This window comes from Merops nubicus, unplaced genomic scaffold (assembly GCF_000691845.1).
Source record: "Merops nubicus isolate BGI_N331 unplaced genomic scaffold, ASM69184v1 scaffold19229, whole genome shotgun sequence".
Taxonomy (NCBI): domain Eukaryota; kingdom Metazoa; phylum Chordata; class Aves; order Coraciiformes; family Meropidae; genus Merops; species Merops nubicus.
In genome coordinates, this window is record NW_008629176.1 from 1 (window position 1) to 14,948 (window position 14,948).

Here is a 14,948-nt window from a genome sequence, read left to right on the forward strand (position 1 = left end):
GGCGCGCCACCCGCCTCGCCTTAGGCAGCGCTCCCCTCCTCTCCCCGAACACCTCTGAGCCCTGGTGTGTTAGTACCGACAGGCTCAGCTTGCTTTCTGGGCACAACTTTGCAGTAACTGACACTGAGTTCTCTTCGTCAGTTACTTACTTGTGGTGTGTCGCAAGGTCCTGCTTTCCCTGGCCGCCAAAAGCAGCCGTCACCCAGGGCCTCGGGCAGCTCTGCAGTTCGGGGGCTGAGTCGTGCTCTCTGCCTTGGCACGAGTAAGCTGGTAAAGCTCCCTGAATATGTCCATAAAACTCAGGTCTGGGATTGCCAGTACAGAATCAGTGAATAAATTATAGTTTAGTTGTTTTTATAGTTCCCTTAACCCAAATTAGGTAGCGTTAAATGAAGTGTTGTCAATGAAACTACAGAAAGAAGTGGGAAGCTCTTCACGAGTCTTGTTCGTATTAAAGATGTGAGGACTATACACCTCCGTCCAGAGGTGAATATACTATTTTAGGGATGACGCTTTTCCTGTTCAGGAAGATATTTTGTGCTAATATCTAGAGGCTCTGGCATAAAACAAAGTCTGGTTCTAGAACGTTATCCAGGCATTAGCTTGGATATCTTTATGTGTCGTGAGCTGTAGGTCTGTGCTAAGTGGGTAATTCCAGTCACTACAGGTGAAGTTTTAAATATAATAACTTCACCACCTGGCTTATGCTATGAAGTTGAATGACTTATTTACGTGCATAAATGTGCGTGTTTCCTCTAGGAATTAAGGTTTCTAAATTGCTGACTTGTAACTTTCGCAAATAAAAAATGTACGGATAATTTTATGTTTTTGTCAAAACAAAGTTGTATAAAAAAATATTTAAAACGCTTGTTAAAAACATTGCTTTATTTATTCTAATCTTTAATGATCCATTTTATTTAGTATAATCAACCTTTTGAAGATGATTTACTTATTTCCATGGAAACTCTCACTTATGATACACCTGATGGTAAGAACTTGTAAAGTTTCACTCACTTCACTTTACTTGCCTGTCGTATATTTAGACTTTAGTAAAGCATGCAATTTTTGGCAATTATATAACATTTCATTGCAACAGGTATTGCATTGTATTGAATTTTGTCCATTTAGGTATGACATTTCACGTGTAAACTTTTATATGTGTGATAGATAATGTGATATATAGTTCAGTCCATTGTGTGCTCCAATTTGGACGACAGAAAAGAGTTATTGGCAAAGTTCAGGATAGCAGTGGTTAATATTTGTGTGACATGTAAGAAAAATCAAACTGGAGAACAGCTAGCAGAAACAAAAGAATGGAGGTATTAGCAGGAAGTTGGTACACGTGAATGGTTTGTGTCACTTCATCTCTGCTTACTCTGTTGAAGGCTGCTCTGATAAATTTCTGTTATGTCAAATATCAGAGTGGTCTGAATCCAGTCTCTAACTTTTCATTGAGTATTAATGTAGTTAGTGTAAATCTATACCACTTTGTGCCATGTCATATTTTTCCAGAGTTTCATTATAACTGTTGATCCATTATAAAGTTGGTTATGCTTCTGGAGAGCTTAGTCTGGAAAAAAAAAATGTTCTAAAATACGTTTCTCAAGGTTTTAGTGGGACTTGTGACTTAGTGTCTTGTTGACTGGGAAATTAAATATTCTGCCAGTTTTTATTATCACTGAAGTGAGGATTATGATATGTAAATTACCATATCAATCAGTGTAAAGTAGAACTTACTTATACGTGTGAAGTACCACCACAGTGTCAAGCCCAATGTCATTGTTGCACCAAATATGATTTACATGTTAAAGGCTTTTGCAGACTGGGAAGCTTCCATTTTATAGTATACATTGTCCATCAAGGAGGGGAGAGAGAGGAAACCTGCATACAGCTGTGTAATACAAAATCTTGTATTTGTAAAGGCTTGGTTACACCTTTGGTTTAGTAACCTCTATTTCATAGAGAATGAGTACAAAGCCGACCTCTATAAAGCCTTAATTATGGCCTTAACTAACTTCACACATCATGTAGTCTGCATGCTTTCAATAAAATTTTTAAAAGTAAAATAACTTTTTTTTTTTCCTGTCTTCCTAGTATCTGGGGCTGTAAAGCTCTTTGCATTTCAGCTCAGTGTTGTTAGGCTTGGCATATGGGGTTTTGTTGTTTTTTTTTTCCCCTGACTTCTCAACTTGAACTTAGAATATTCTCTTGTTTTCCTGTAAGTTTTTCTCAGCAATTGCATAGGAGGCTGTTTTGATTTGATAGTGTTTTGTTACTATATATGTTCTTCCTAAATGTTTGTTAGTATCATACTTAGTATAGGTAGTGTTACAAGAAAAGCTATGTTTATGTTGATATCTCTTGCTATTTGTAGGACCAAAACAATGGGAGAAAGTGTCAACCAAGAAGCTTAGAAAATGGAAGAAGAAAGCACTTTGGGTATCTAATAATATAGTCCTACTACACTATCAAAATGTAGCAATATTTCTTTAGAATATATTTAAAATCTTGCTGTGCCATGTGAAAAATAGTGACTTAGGATAGACTGTCAGATAAGAGAGACTAAAACAGATGACTACTGGTTAGCACTACTGGTAAACATGAAAAAAAATATATTTTATGGGTTTTTTAAGTGCTATCTGGTGGGATCACATAATTTTAGATTTCATCAGAATATTCTTATTGATGTGAACAATAATTGAATCAATTTAGCTTGGTTCTGGTAATCAGCTTTTCAGTTCTGAGGGGCTTACTGGTTTATCTTTAGACTTTCTTACTTAATGTGAAATAATGCTAGAGAAATTAAAGTACCCTTGCAGTCTCCACACTCACTGTCTGTATTAGGCTAAAGCCATTATTGTTGTGGGTATATGATCTGTATATATATTTTTTTTTTTTTATTCTGAGGATTTGCATTATACAAGCAGTTGCTTCTATTTCCTAAACTTCCCCATAACAACTCAACAGCTAATTTAATAAAAATTTCATTGATGCCTACATAACTGTCCAAAGTCACCATGCTGCTACATTCCTAATATCCATCTAAAAAGCTAAGTTGTGTAGTGTGCCTGGCAGCTATCACAGAAGCTGTTCTGCACCCCACAGAATATGAGGACGAGTAAAATTCAGCTTTGGACAAGAGGGGATTTAATGGAGACAGAAAAGGGACTGTATTTCCTGTTTCTCTTCCAATTCTGCTAATACCTTGTGCATCACCTACTAAGCATTGCTGCACAACTCTACAGACTAAATCCATTAAAGGCCTGTAAGAGGAATTCTCTGTCTTAGACTTTTAAGTGTAGCTATAGCTTATGTTCTTGCAGTGATTTTTAACAGCAGTAGTATGGCAAGAAGTGAATGATCAGGTAAGTTGTACCATCTACTTGTGGATTTTCAGGTTTCCCATGGCCTGACCAGAATGAAACTGAATGATTATTTAGGTACTGTCTAGCTGTGAGACATACCAAAGTAAATAAAATCATACGTTGAAACAACTTGACTATTTTAAGAGTCTTATGACACTTTTTTTCCTATTTCTAATTGCAGCATAGTAACAAAAGTAAAAGGAAAGCAGGTAACTTTTTTTAATTTTTTTTTAATTATCTTATTAATTATGAGCCTTGACTTCATAAATGATTTTATGCCAAACTCTAGGATACTCACTGGGTTTTTTGTGGGAGGAACTACTAAAAAAAAACGGCACTTACGTTCATAAGAATTCCTTAATGTAGCTTAAGATGAGTAAATACATTATAATTGATGCTACTATCATCACAAGTTAATTAATCTCCCCTTATCAATTAGACAGCTTTTTTCTTGTATTTGTTGGTTTTGTCAGATACTCATTGATTCTAAAAATTCCAACACTTATGTGGGTGTACAAGTGAAGAAATTTGGAAGTTGCTAGCTTTTTGAAAGTAACTAGATAAGCAGATTTATTTTAAGATATCTGTTAAAAGCACTTCATGGAGTTGCATGAGGAGTTATCAAAAATTAGCAGATTATTCTGTATACTGAATGAATCAGGCTGTCTGCAGGAAAAGGTAGTGTATAGTTTTTTCATTAGAGAACAGGTATTGTGTTGGAGGTCAAATCAAGAGTGCACACCAAAGTGGTGTTCTGATACCATTTGGAAAGGTGTATGACATTTAAAGGTTTTTCTCATTGTTCTGAGAATGGGCTGTATGTTGCAATAAAATACATATTTTTACTGGGATAAATGATTGAGGAAAATTATGATGTGTACTACAGAACAAAAAGAGCCTGTAGGTTAAATATTAGAGAGAAATATATACTTGGCAGTATTAAATAATATGAAGTGTTTATAGGAGAGAATAATACCTCTGTGCCTGAGTTAGGTATAAGTTTTCTCACCATTTAACAAAAAGAGCTTGTGATATTTGACATCAATTTCTCTGAAAACAGAAATGCAAAAAAAGGCAAGGCAATGAGTTCTGTATTAAACAGAGTAAGATTGAAATGATAAAATAATGCGTGCTTTAGCAGATATGCTTACTCAAGACTGTCATTAAACAATTTTGTACCACATGCATCCAATCATCCCACTACAGCTTTAGTACTGGCAAAGTCATATGTTTGGAGATACAGATCTTGTGATTTGGAGAAGATTAAATTTCTGTAACTTACGCAGTATTAACAATAGATTTAGGAAATAATTCTTACGTGCACATTATAATCTTATGCACAGTATAGAGACTTGAGAGGTTGTAGTTATAGATACCTTTATAAGTCTTAACAAAGAAATTATTAGAAATGTTTGACATCGCTCTTTCAGGGATGTCAAAACAGTTTCAGATGGAATACTTTTAATAGTAAGAATATCTGTCTTGGAGGCTAATTTTGAAATTGGCTTACATGGAGGTAGCATTTATTTGAAGATAGGTACTGATACCACCTGATAAATGGGTGGGTTTTTTTTTTTTTTGCTGTGACACTTCATGGGTTAAGAGGAAAATGTAATATGGTAGATGTACATTTCTGATCAGAATTGATCTGCTGTATTTGGGAAGAATGTTGTCTATTCTTTTAGTCCTGTGTACTCCATTTGTTAAATGTTTGTTAAATATTTTTCAAATTAAGTGCATATACTCATGAAGATTCAGGTAATTGGTGACCTGTGACCTATCAAACTGACATTTTTCTCCTCTTGTGCATGCTAAGAAACATCGGAACAAAGGATCAGGGATTTTGAAAATGCAGATTCGACAGTACATCAGGTATGGTCACCACATTGCATCTACTGTTATAAAGCCTCTTTGGGAAAATCTATTTATTGTAGTCAAAAGCCAAGAAATTGTATTATTGTAGTCAAAAGCCAAGAAATTACTCATGAGCCGGTGATTCTGTACTGTTCCTATAAAGCTAGATCTAACTGCTGAATCCACTCACTTTATTCTCCTTAAATAAATATTTCTGAAAAAATCTCAAGAGCTTAAAGTGTTTTGCTGCAGTTCTTTCACTGCAGTTTATCAAACTTTAGGTATTTTTTTTAAAGGATTGCTTTATATTTCCTCTCATGCCCCACATGCAGTTGCATTATTTAAAAAAAGATGTATCATTACTTACCAAGTATATGTTCATGTAAGGTCAAAATCTTCCTGCTCTGGTTATTTCTGATCATGTAGTACGCTTTCCCTGATTGTTTCCTCCCCTGATAGTTTTCTGTGCTTTGAGATGGTGATGAGTCAAAGTTCTGGACTGCTATAAGTGGTGATCTAATAAATTTTGTCATGGTGGATTTGCACAAATGTTTGAATTATTTTTACTGTATCCATATTCATGTTGTTTATGTGGTAGGGTATATGTATGTTCATATAATAATATATCCTCCCTCCTATTGCCATGTTTGGGGTATCAAATAACAGCAGTGATACCGCCATGAATTCTGCTCTTTTATGTTTATTTAGAGGAAGAGAGAGCAGTTGAGTACAGGCTTTAAACCATCCAGTATCTTTCTACTTAGACAATATGCATGTCACTGGTCACTCCTAATTATTTGTTCTACATAGGTGGGAGTTAGAATTTTCACATTTTATTGATGTCATTTTAACCCACAATAAACTAATTTTTATTGAACTGGACAGAAATGATAGACTTTTTAAAAAAGTTCTGAAGAACAGGATGCCACATGTAGTTAATAAGCATTTAGAAAAGGCTCCTTATCCATACAAATAAACTTTTAATGCAGCTATCAAGACTTCCACAAAATAAAGCAAAAAAACCTGTATGAAACTTTATATATGGATTCGTTGAAGTAGGCAATTAAGAATTGTTAAAAGTGGGCAGTTAAGACTTTCTTTATACATTGGAAGAGAGAGAGGATCCTCAGCACACACTGATAAAGATTTAGTGGTTAGTATTCATCTGTCAACTGTGTTTTGCTTTTGTATAACAGTTTCTTTTGCATTATTTTCTGAATATAGAAGGATTGTGAAGAAAATAGTTTTCTATAGTGAATGATATATGAGAGATGCATCAAGACAAACTTATGTACAGATTTGTTAATAAAGATGATGTCATTTGGACATAGTTTGTGGAATACGACTGGTTTTGTTTCACCACTGCCACCCCAAAAAAAATTGAGCAAGTAGTGAGAACAGAAATTTGTACGCAATTGTTAGTATAGCTTATACCACCACATCTTATAATTCTTTTCATGTCTTTTAAGGAGTCGCCTGAGAACTCTTCTGTGGATACTCCTGACGTAGGTGAGGTTTATAATTTACTTTTTCACTCCTCTTTAACTTTTTGAAAGAGAATCACTTTTTCATAGTTTTCTAATACAGTAAAAAATATGTCCTATACCCTTTCAGAAAGTATGGAATAGTGATAACAAGACGCAGGTTCTGGCAGCACTAAGAAATCGAGATCTGCATTTCTCTTTAAAATCTCAGTCCTGAATGCCGGATACATTGGGAAGTCAGTGTGGACTATGTTCATTTGCCTTCTCGTAGTAGAGAAAGGAATAGTGAACTCAAAACTTTGGCGTAAATGGCAATAGAAGCTTTATTAAAAAATATGATATATACGTTAATTTCTGTTGGTCTGGTAAACACAGATGCTGTGTTCAGCTCAATGGTAAGTCTTCAGTAGTGTTTGCAACAGCTTTGTCATCAGTCTGGTGGTTTGTCTGCAAAGTTTTGGTTGGTCTTGACCTTGTGTTCCCAAATAATTATCTGCTTGTGTTAATTAGTGGTAACAATCTTTGAATGACTGATTTATAAATATTTAAAACTTGTATTACTAAAGATCTTTTGATTCTTTTACATATGAAAACCTGCTATTTTACATAAACTGAACTATGGCTAGGAAGTAACCGGCATTTAATGATTAAAGAGCAGCTGCCGAAAAAAAAAATGGTTAGGTGGTGTTTAAATACTCTGGTATAAATTAGGTGCTTCATATGCGTAGCTGTCTCCAAGGCAGATAATTACTTTTCTGTTGAGAGAACAGAAAATAGCGATCTGAAATTTGTCCTCCTGTCATTTGTGAGGATAACTTCAGTTATCTGTTTTAATGATAAAATAATTTCTGCAGATTTTTGAAATGTGACTTTTTTTCAACCTGCACAAAGAAATATAGGAAACAAATTTCAGGAGTAAATGTAGCTTAGCTTCTGTAAGCGACCTTTGTCTTTTGCACCCCTGGGATAAATGAGCGATGCCGTTCAGACTCTGGTATCCTCATAGCAGCATACAGAAATGATTATCCAGTCCTCCTCCTCCTCTTGTAAACGTTCTGGGAAGAGATGGGAGAGGATTTGTTGCAGCCTTGGTGAGTCCTAGCTAGCTCCAAAGACTAAGATTTAGAAACGAGCTTCTTGGAGATGTGGGATTGGATTCTGCACACTAAAAGAAAAAAATTGAATTCACTAAGGTGATTTGGGTAATTTTTTTTTTTTTTGGGTTGTTGTTGTTTGCGTGTTTAAATATGTAAAAGGTGAGCAATAGGACATACTAAGAACCCAAAAAAAAAACAAAAACAAAACAACACAAACCTGTATCTTCAGCTGCTTTACTTAAAACCTCAGCTTCAGTAGGTTTTTTCTGTCTTTAGTATTCTAAATGCTTCACCCTTCTCAGTAAAGGCAGTGTTTCTTCCAAACACTGTACAGTGTTTTTATTCTAAAAGTATGCAAACCCTGTCAATAGCAAGTAAAAATCAAGTGAAATGGCTGTGACTTGTACTGCAAGTGTTGGTCTGCCCTTAACAGGTAAAATTATTAGGTCTACCTTCTGTGGTTTTATAGGAAGTAGCATGGCAAAGTGTAGTGATAACTGAACATTTCTTAGATATAAGGGTAGTATCAGAGAAAAATGAATTTATTTGTAGACAAAGGGGAAAGTTCAAACTGAATTGTATATTTATCCAAGTATTTAAGTTTAGAGGATTGTATCAAAGTCAACGTAAATTTACAATAGCCCCGTTATTGACATGTTCATCTTTTAAATAAGATAAATCTTTTAGGTAATGATAGTGTATTAAGTTCAGCTCTAGTGAAATAACTTCGTGTACTGTAGGTCAAATTTTCCAGAGAGAAAGGTGTCAGTTTTCATTTTTCCTATCTTCTGCACTTAAGAACAAAGGTATTCCCAAATTTCCCTTTTTTGGCCTTTGTAAACATTTTAAGGTTCCCTGGAGAAGATGCTTCATGTTTTTCTGTGTTGCCTCAGTCCTCTGCTAATAATTGTCCAATGATTTGAAATACGATTGACTATACATTAAAGATAAATTGCACTTCTGTGAGGTTTCACACCTAGAAGGTATAGTTTGTAATTGGCATGATGGTCGACCACTCCTGGACACTGGAACTGCTACTTTTATCTTAAGAACCTCTCATTTTTGTAGCAGTCTAGTCTGGTCATCTCAGTGACCATTTAGTGAGCAGTCTGCCAGTTTTGTGCCCAATTGTACTGGAGGAAGAAGGCTGAATAGCAGAAGGGATCAGCTGCCACAACAGAAATTGGAAGCTGAATCTATTCCGGTCTAAACATTAACATTTGTACTGCTTCGTTCACTATTGGTGCTTGGTAACCGATTTCCTGTGGATAATGCAATCACAACGTTGTCTTCCATTAGTCATGTGGGAAGAAACTTTGATAATCTGACAGGTATAGGTTTCAGTTCTAATAAAATAATTCTACTGGAAACAGGTAGACTGTCAAAGCCAACCCTTTGATTGCTCAACACTTCAACTAGAAGGTGTGAGATTGTGTTGTCGCCCACCAAGACAGCGTTTCTTTCATATGTATCTTTTTACTAGCTCTATGGAAGCAGCTGTCCACAGCACTTTAGGTGATGATTGCACTGACAGGGAACATGAAGGAAAGATAGGATTAGCTGGAAAAGAATTTCATTCCAGTTTTAGTAACTTAAGAGTAGTATAAAGAGGCAGTGAAGTGGTAGATAACATAACTAAAATTTTTTCACTTGTTTTCAGGGTTATTCACTCTCCTTCCTTGTAGCAAACGTGACTATGGGACAAGGATACAACAGCCAGAGAAATTCAGTAATCCAGGGTTTACAATGCAGCCACATCTTTCATGACCATGAAAGACTGAGGCTTTAGTTAATAATGAATTGAAAGGTCTGAATGCATCTGGGGGAAAAAAAAGTCGTATTGTGTTTCATTCACAAAAATACCCATGGAATACCTAAAGATTTGGAATACCTGGAAGATTTGGACTTGCTATTTAATATTCTCAAATCTCTTATTTTTCACCTTGGCAGTCCCAAGACAGCCTTGACAATAAGAAACTAAGAAAAGGAAGTGTAGTAAAAGGTCCTTACTATCTTTATTGGGAAGTTTAGGAGTGTAATGGGAAATAAGTGGGAATAATAAGTTAATGAACACTGAGTCTTGCAGACCAATGCTTTGAAAATATTTTTTTTTTTTCTCTGAAATAAGTATAAATCTTGAAAAACTGGTTACAAACATGTTGTCTTCACTCTTTGTTCCCCTCAAGTCATTTATGAACCTATAAATCATGCTTTTCAATTGGGCTTGAAACGGAAATGTAATACAGCTGAGTTTTACTGGGGAAAAAAAACAGACTCTGGAAGAACAGCTTAGTCCAAAAGCTACAGTGTGTGTTCAAAAAAATGTCTGGTTTGGTTTTGAGTTCAACTGGATTTTATTTAATCTCTTCAAATTATAGATGAGGAAAGTGATGCTGATATAGTTCCAGTAAGGAGAAAATGTGAAGACATGGACGCACAGGTAAAAATTTCTGGTGTCTAATACAATGGAATAATTGTGTGCTCAATAGAAATGATTGAACTGTTTGAGTAGCTTACATGTGCCAAATGAATTGATACAGTCAGCAGAATATCCTGCCTCTTAATGTGTATTTTTAGTAGGCATTGTAACTGAGAGGCTCAATAATGTCATGAGGGCAATATGAAGTAATATTATATCTTGATATTGTTAGTGTACCAGTGAAAGTCGTACAATGTATTGCATAGGACAGGCAAATCCTGAGAAAGGCTATTACAGGTATGGAAAGAGAATAACAGAACAATTACAAAGTGAAAATACATATTAAAAATAGATTGTTCACTTGAGAATGTAATGGTTAACATGATTTTAAAAATTAAAAAAAAAAAAAAAAAAATAAGTTTACCATAACAAAAGCAGACTGGGATCTTCTGCCGTTGTTTCCCTAATTAGGCTATGGATATCAGGACTACCCAGAGTAGTTACAGTGATTAAAGTACCACACACACTGTGTCCACAGCCATTCTAATCCTGTGTTCTACTTGCTCAAATACAATACCAAAAATTTACTGGTGCTAGGCATTGTGTCTCTGAAAACAGGTAATACAAATTGCTTCTGAAAGCAAGAGTTTCATTACTGGAAGATGTTTGCAACTTATCACAAAATGCTTTACATTTTACATAGAGGTGTGTTATGGAGTAGACAATTTGTATGTGAATTATGGGGATGTTAATAATAACATGTAAAGATTTGCAGACTTAACTACTAGTGCTTTGTAAGTTAACCAGGACTTTTTTCTTTCTTTTTTAATCAATGGATCTTCTGAGTCAGTGTGTGCTTTTGTCTGTATCAATAACCTAGCTGTTATCTCTGTCTTCACATACAGCTCCTTCTTGGGATTTTTTTTTTTTTTTACATAAAATATGTACATTAAAAATAAGTTTATAACATTTAGATATCTTCATCTGGATAATACTAGTTCACAACGAAGCTTAGTAATATGGTTGGGTTTGTCACTATCAATAACTTTTATGTGTTTAACTCTTTTTTTTTTTTTTTTTTTTTTTTTTTTTTCTCTCTAAGAGTCTTTGTGTAGCTGATGGGAAAATTCAAAAGAAAGTAAGAGTGGATGTCATTGTACAAGACTACGCTAGACAAATTCCCAAGTGGATTATGGTAACATTTCTCCCATTCTGTTCTAAATTATTAGCTAACTAGAATGAAATAACTGCTGCACAGTGAATTCTAATAGAACTTCTCTGCTGTTCCATCACTGTTCCTTTCCTGCTTCCCATCTGCGTAAGCGTCGCAGTATCTCAGGTCTCTGACAGCAAAGATTTTTAAGAAATGGAACACGTTAGATCCAATTTTTTTTTTTTTTTACTTCATTATTTGAATCCTGATGTGTGAGTAGATCTTCACCTCAGTAAGATTTCTGTTAAGTGTAAATTTGAGGTTTGTAGAAGAAAAAAGTTTTAGCTTATTTTGTTTTTAGGGTAAAGGGTTATGTTATATGGTACAGTTTCTGTTTCCTACTGGAATTGCCAGAGATGTAAAGACTATCCAGGGATGTGTGTGTATATATTGCATAAATTTTCATATTTAGGCAAGCAATTAAGATAGGTAATGTAGAAGCTGTGAAGCTGATAAATAGCTTTCCAGCATTACACTGGTAGCTCTTAAAATTCTTACTAATGTCTTAGACTAGACTTTGTCTTACCTTGTCTAACATGTACTTAGCCCCTTAAGACTGTAACTGTACAGGACCTGGTATAGTAAGCAGAGAGTAAGAGGCATCACAAATAAGTTTTGATGTTACCTTTAATATGCAAAATTTCAGGATATCAGATTGTGTCTTTTTTACTTTATTTTTCAGAAAGAACCTCATGGTTCATCAGAAGGTCTTCATTTAGCTTCGCCAGTGCAAGAACTGATAGGTACAGTTAAATCTTTGGGGTGTTGGTCAAATACGTTAAATATAAAATGCGCTTTTATTAAAATTTATTAGAAATATTTAATGTATTGAAAACACCACGGTGTTATTAATTGGAAAGTTTAGCAGGCTGGATTCTTGAAGATACGTTAAAGGTGATTTTGCTTATTGCAAAATGTGTTTAAAAAATAGAAAATAAATAACTTGTATACACTGAAAACAGCTTTTCTTAAGCAGCCTCAGGAAAAATGTGCAGAGTTACAAAATTTTGCAGCATTCAGCTCAATTAAATGAAAACATGATTTTTTGGTTGTGCTTATTTTAAATTCAAGGAATGTAATAAATAGCTTTGGGTCTGCTGATAACTGGTACTCAGAGTGATGCTTCACTAGTAAACTTTCTTTAGAATCTCTCTGTGGACTTGATGCAAACATAAGACAGAATTCTGGTGTAAATATTTCAAGCCTAGTAACTAAAAAGCCTTGTCTGCATCATGCTTTATGACAAGTAAAGCTGCTCCGGTACTAGCCAAGTACAAACCTTTCAAGTAATAAGGAAACAGAGTAACAAAACTTATAGGATAAGACTGTTCCTCTTGGTCAGAGAGCACAAAAAGCAATGCAGTCTGACTCTGCAATGAAAATATTTTATATCTATATATTAAGTTATATTAAGGGCTTTTCCAACACATTTAATTTCTGTCTTCTATAATCTGTTAGTTCAATATAGTTAGGAAAAACCTTTTTTTTTTTTTTCTCAAATGGATTCTATGTTAGCTTGGTAAAAAAGCTTAATAGAGTAGTCTATTACAGTAAGATTGTTCTGCATGCAGTGTTTTTTAAGTCATATAATGCATTACTAAAAGTGCCCTACTAAGTTTGGGGGGTTTTATTTCATTTGAGTTTTTTTTTTTTGAATAGGCAACCAAGCCAGTGTTTGCAGCAAGGAAGTGGAATTGGCAAATGAATATTCTTCAAGACCTCTACAGCTACAATTTTGGGGTGTTCCCATTTCACCAGGTAGAATAACCATACCTAGGCATCGACTTTATCCAGAACTGAATAAAACCTGCTGTGATTCTCTACTGGAAGAATACCAGTCTGAAAGTGAGGAATGCTCCTGCAGCAATGTCACACTTGCAGAGGAATGCTCCTGGAGCAATGTAACTCTTGCAGACTTGTATCCAGCGATGGTGCAGATACTTAAAAGGGTAATGACAAAGCGGTCATTAAAATACATGTTTGGACACTTAAGGCACAAAAGATGGCATTCTAGAAGACCCAAGCTCAATATCACTGTAGACAAAATAAGGGGGTTCAGACCCCTTAAAATGAAGCAAGCACTACCCAGAATATGCAGCAGTAGAAGGGAAGACGTCTGGAATCTAATTGCTGGACAGGAGAACAGAGAACTATGTGATGACAGCTGCTCCATCAATGATTTATCTGATCTGGTACCTTATTTTTACACTGATACCAATGAAATCAAAATGGACTGCTCTGACTCTAGTTCAGAACATCATTTGTTATCTGCAAAAGGCCCAAATGTCTCCAAACAGACAGTGTTTCCTAATGTTATGCCTAGAATGGGAGAGACATTTCTAGTTGAAGATGAGTTAGAGACTACTGTCTCGCTGAAGAATTCAAAATGCAAAGAAAGTGAAAAATCGGCTTACGGATGTTCCTCGGAATACCATTTTATAGCATCTAATGCCAGTTCATGGTCAACGGCATTTCATCTGGTGAAAGAGAGCAAAACTCAAAAAGCTTACTTTCCTTGTGGTGGTACCTCAGTATTGTGTTCATCTACTTGCAGTTCCTATGGCAATAGTAATACGATTACACCTCTCACAAACACTTCTCTTGCAAGAACATCAAATACTTTGCTCATAAGTCCTGAAAAAATAACTTCTGGAGGACAGATTTCTTTCCAGTGCAAAGACTCATTTTCCTCATTGTCTGTGAAGCAGAGTCCTTCAAAGATGCCCCAGAAATACAAAGATGCATTCGAAGAACTCTACTACAAACTGTCTTCCAAAGAAATCCAAAAGCCTTTGACATTGACAAGAGTTCTTTCAAATTCACAGAACCTTGAGGAGAAAGATAGATTAGTGAAGAATAATTTAAGTGCTTCTGCGAGGTCCAGTGCACTGTACGACAGAGCATTTGACAGCATTTATGAGCAATTGTCCAATGAGGCTGTTCCAAAACTTCCTGGGTTGCAGAGACCTTCAAATATAAGGAAATACGAAGGAATAGAGATGTCTGAAACTGTGAAGGCTCTGGTTAACTCACCTGTTCGAACTCTATTTCCCAGAGCTAAGAGACTAGGAAGCTTCCAAAACGATCATCTTTGTTCACCAGTAAAGCGACGGAGAAATACACCACAAGGTTACTTTCCTTCAATGAAATGTCAACAGATTTCTCACAGAAAAAACATTAATCATCAGACAATGAGCATGGATTTTTTGAGGATGTGCAATGACAATAACGCCAGCTTTTTTGGCAGAGTAAACTGTCGGATTCAGGTACATGAGGATATTGGGTTGGGGGGAAAAGACTGTGAGCTCTTTGCTGATATTTGAAGAAGGGCTTAAAAATGGATTAGAGATGGAACCTGTTTAAACTAGTGACAGCACCCTTCTGGTGCTATTTGGTCAGTAGGGTTGTCTTACGGGTTTGTGGGATTTTTATTTGCTAAACTAAATTTTATCAGGTCTCTTGTATCATGTGAGGAAGCTCACTATTTAATAACCTTGAAAACAGTGCTCAGTAAAA

General features: G+C 35.3%; 1 protein-coding gene across 1 annotated transcript; it reads left to right on the top strand.

Moving 5' to 3' along the window:
- Window positions 1-141: 141 nt before the first annotated feature.
- LOC103779290 lies at window positions 142-14,411 on the top strand (the record flags this gene model as incomplete). The annotated part of the gene is given in 9 exon segments (XM_008946916.1): window positions 142-270; window positions 922-988; window positions 2,375-2,439; window positions 6,689-6,728; window positions 10,179-10,240; window positions 11,322-11,414; window positions 12,115-12,175; window positions 13,092-14,335; window positions 14,337-14,411. Coding segments are annotated over 9 exon segments (1,836 nt in total), but the record flags the coding sequence as incomplete, so codon positions are not given.
- Window positions 14,412-14,948: the final 537 nt, after the last annotated feature.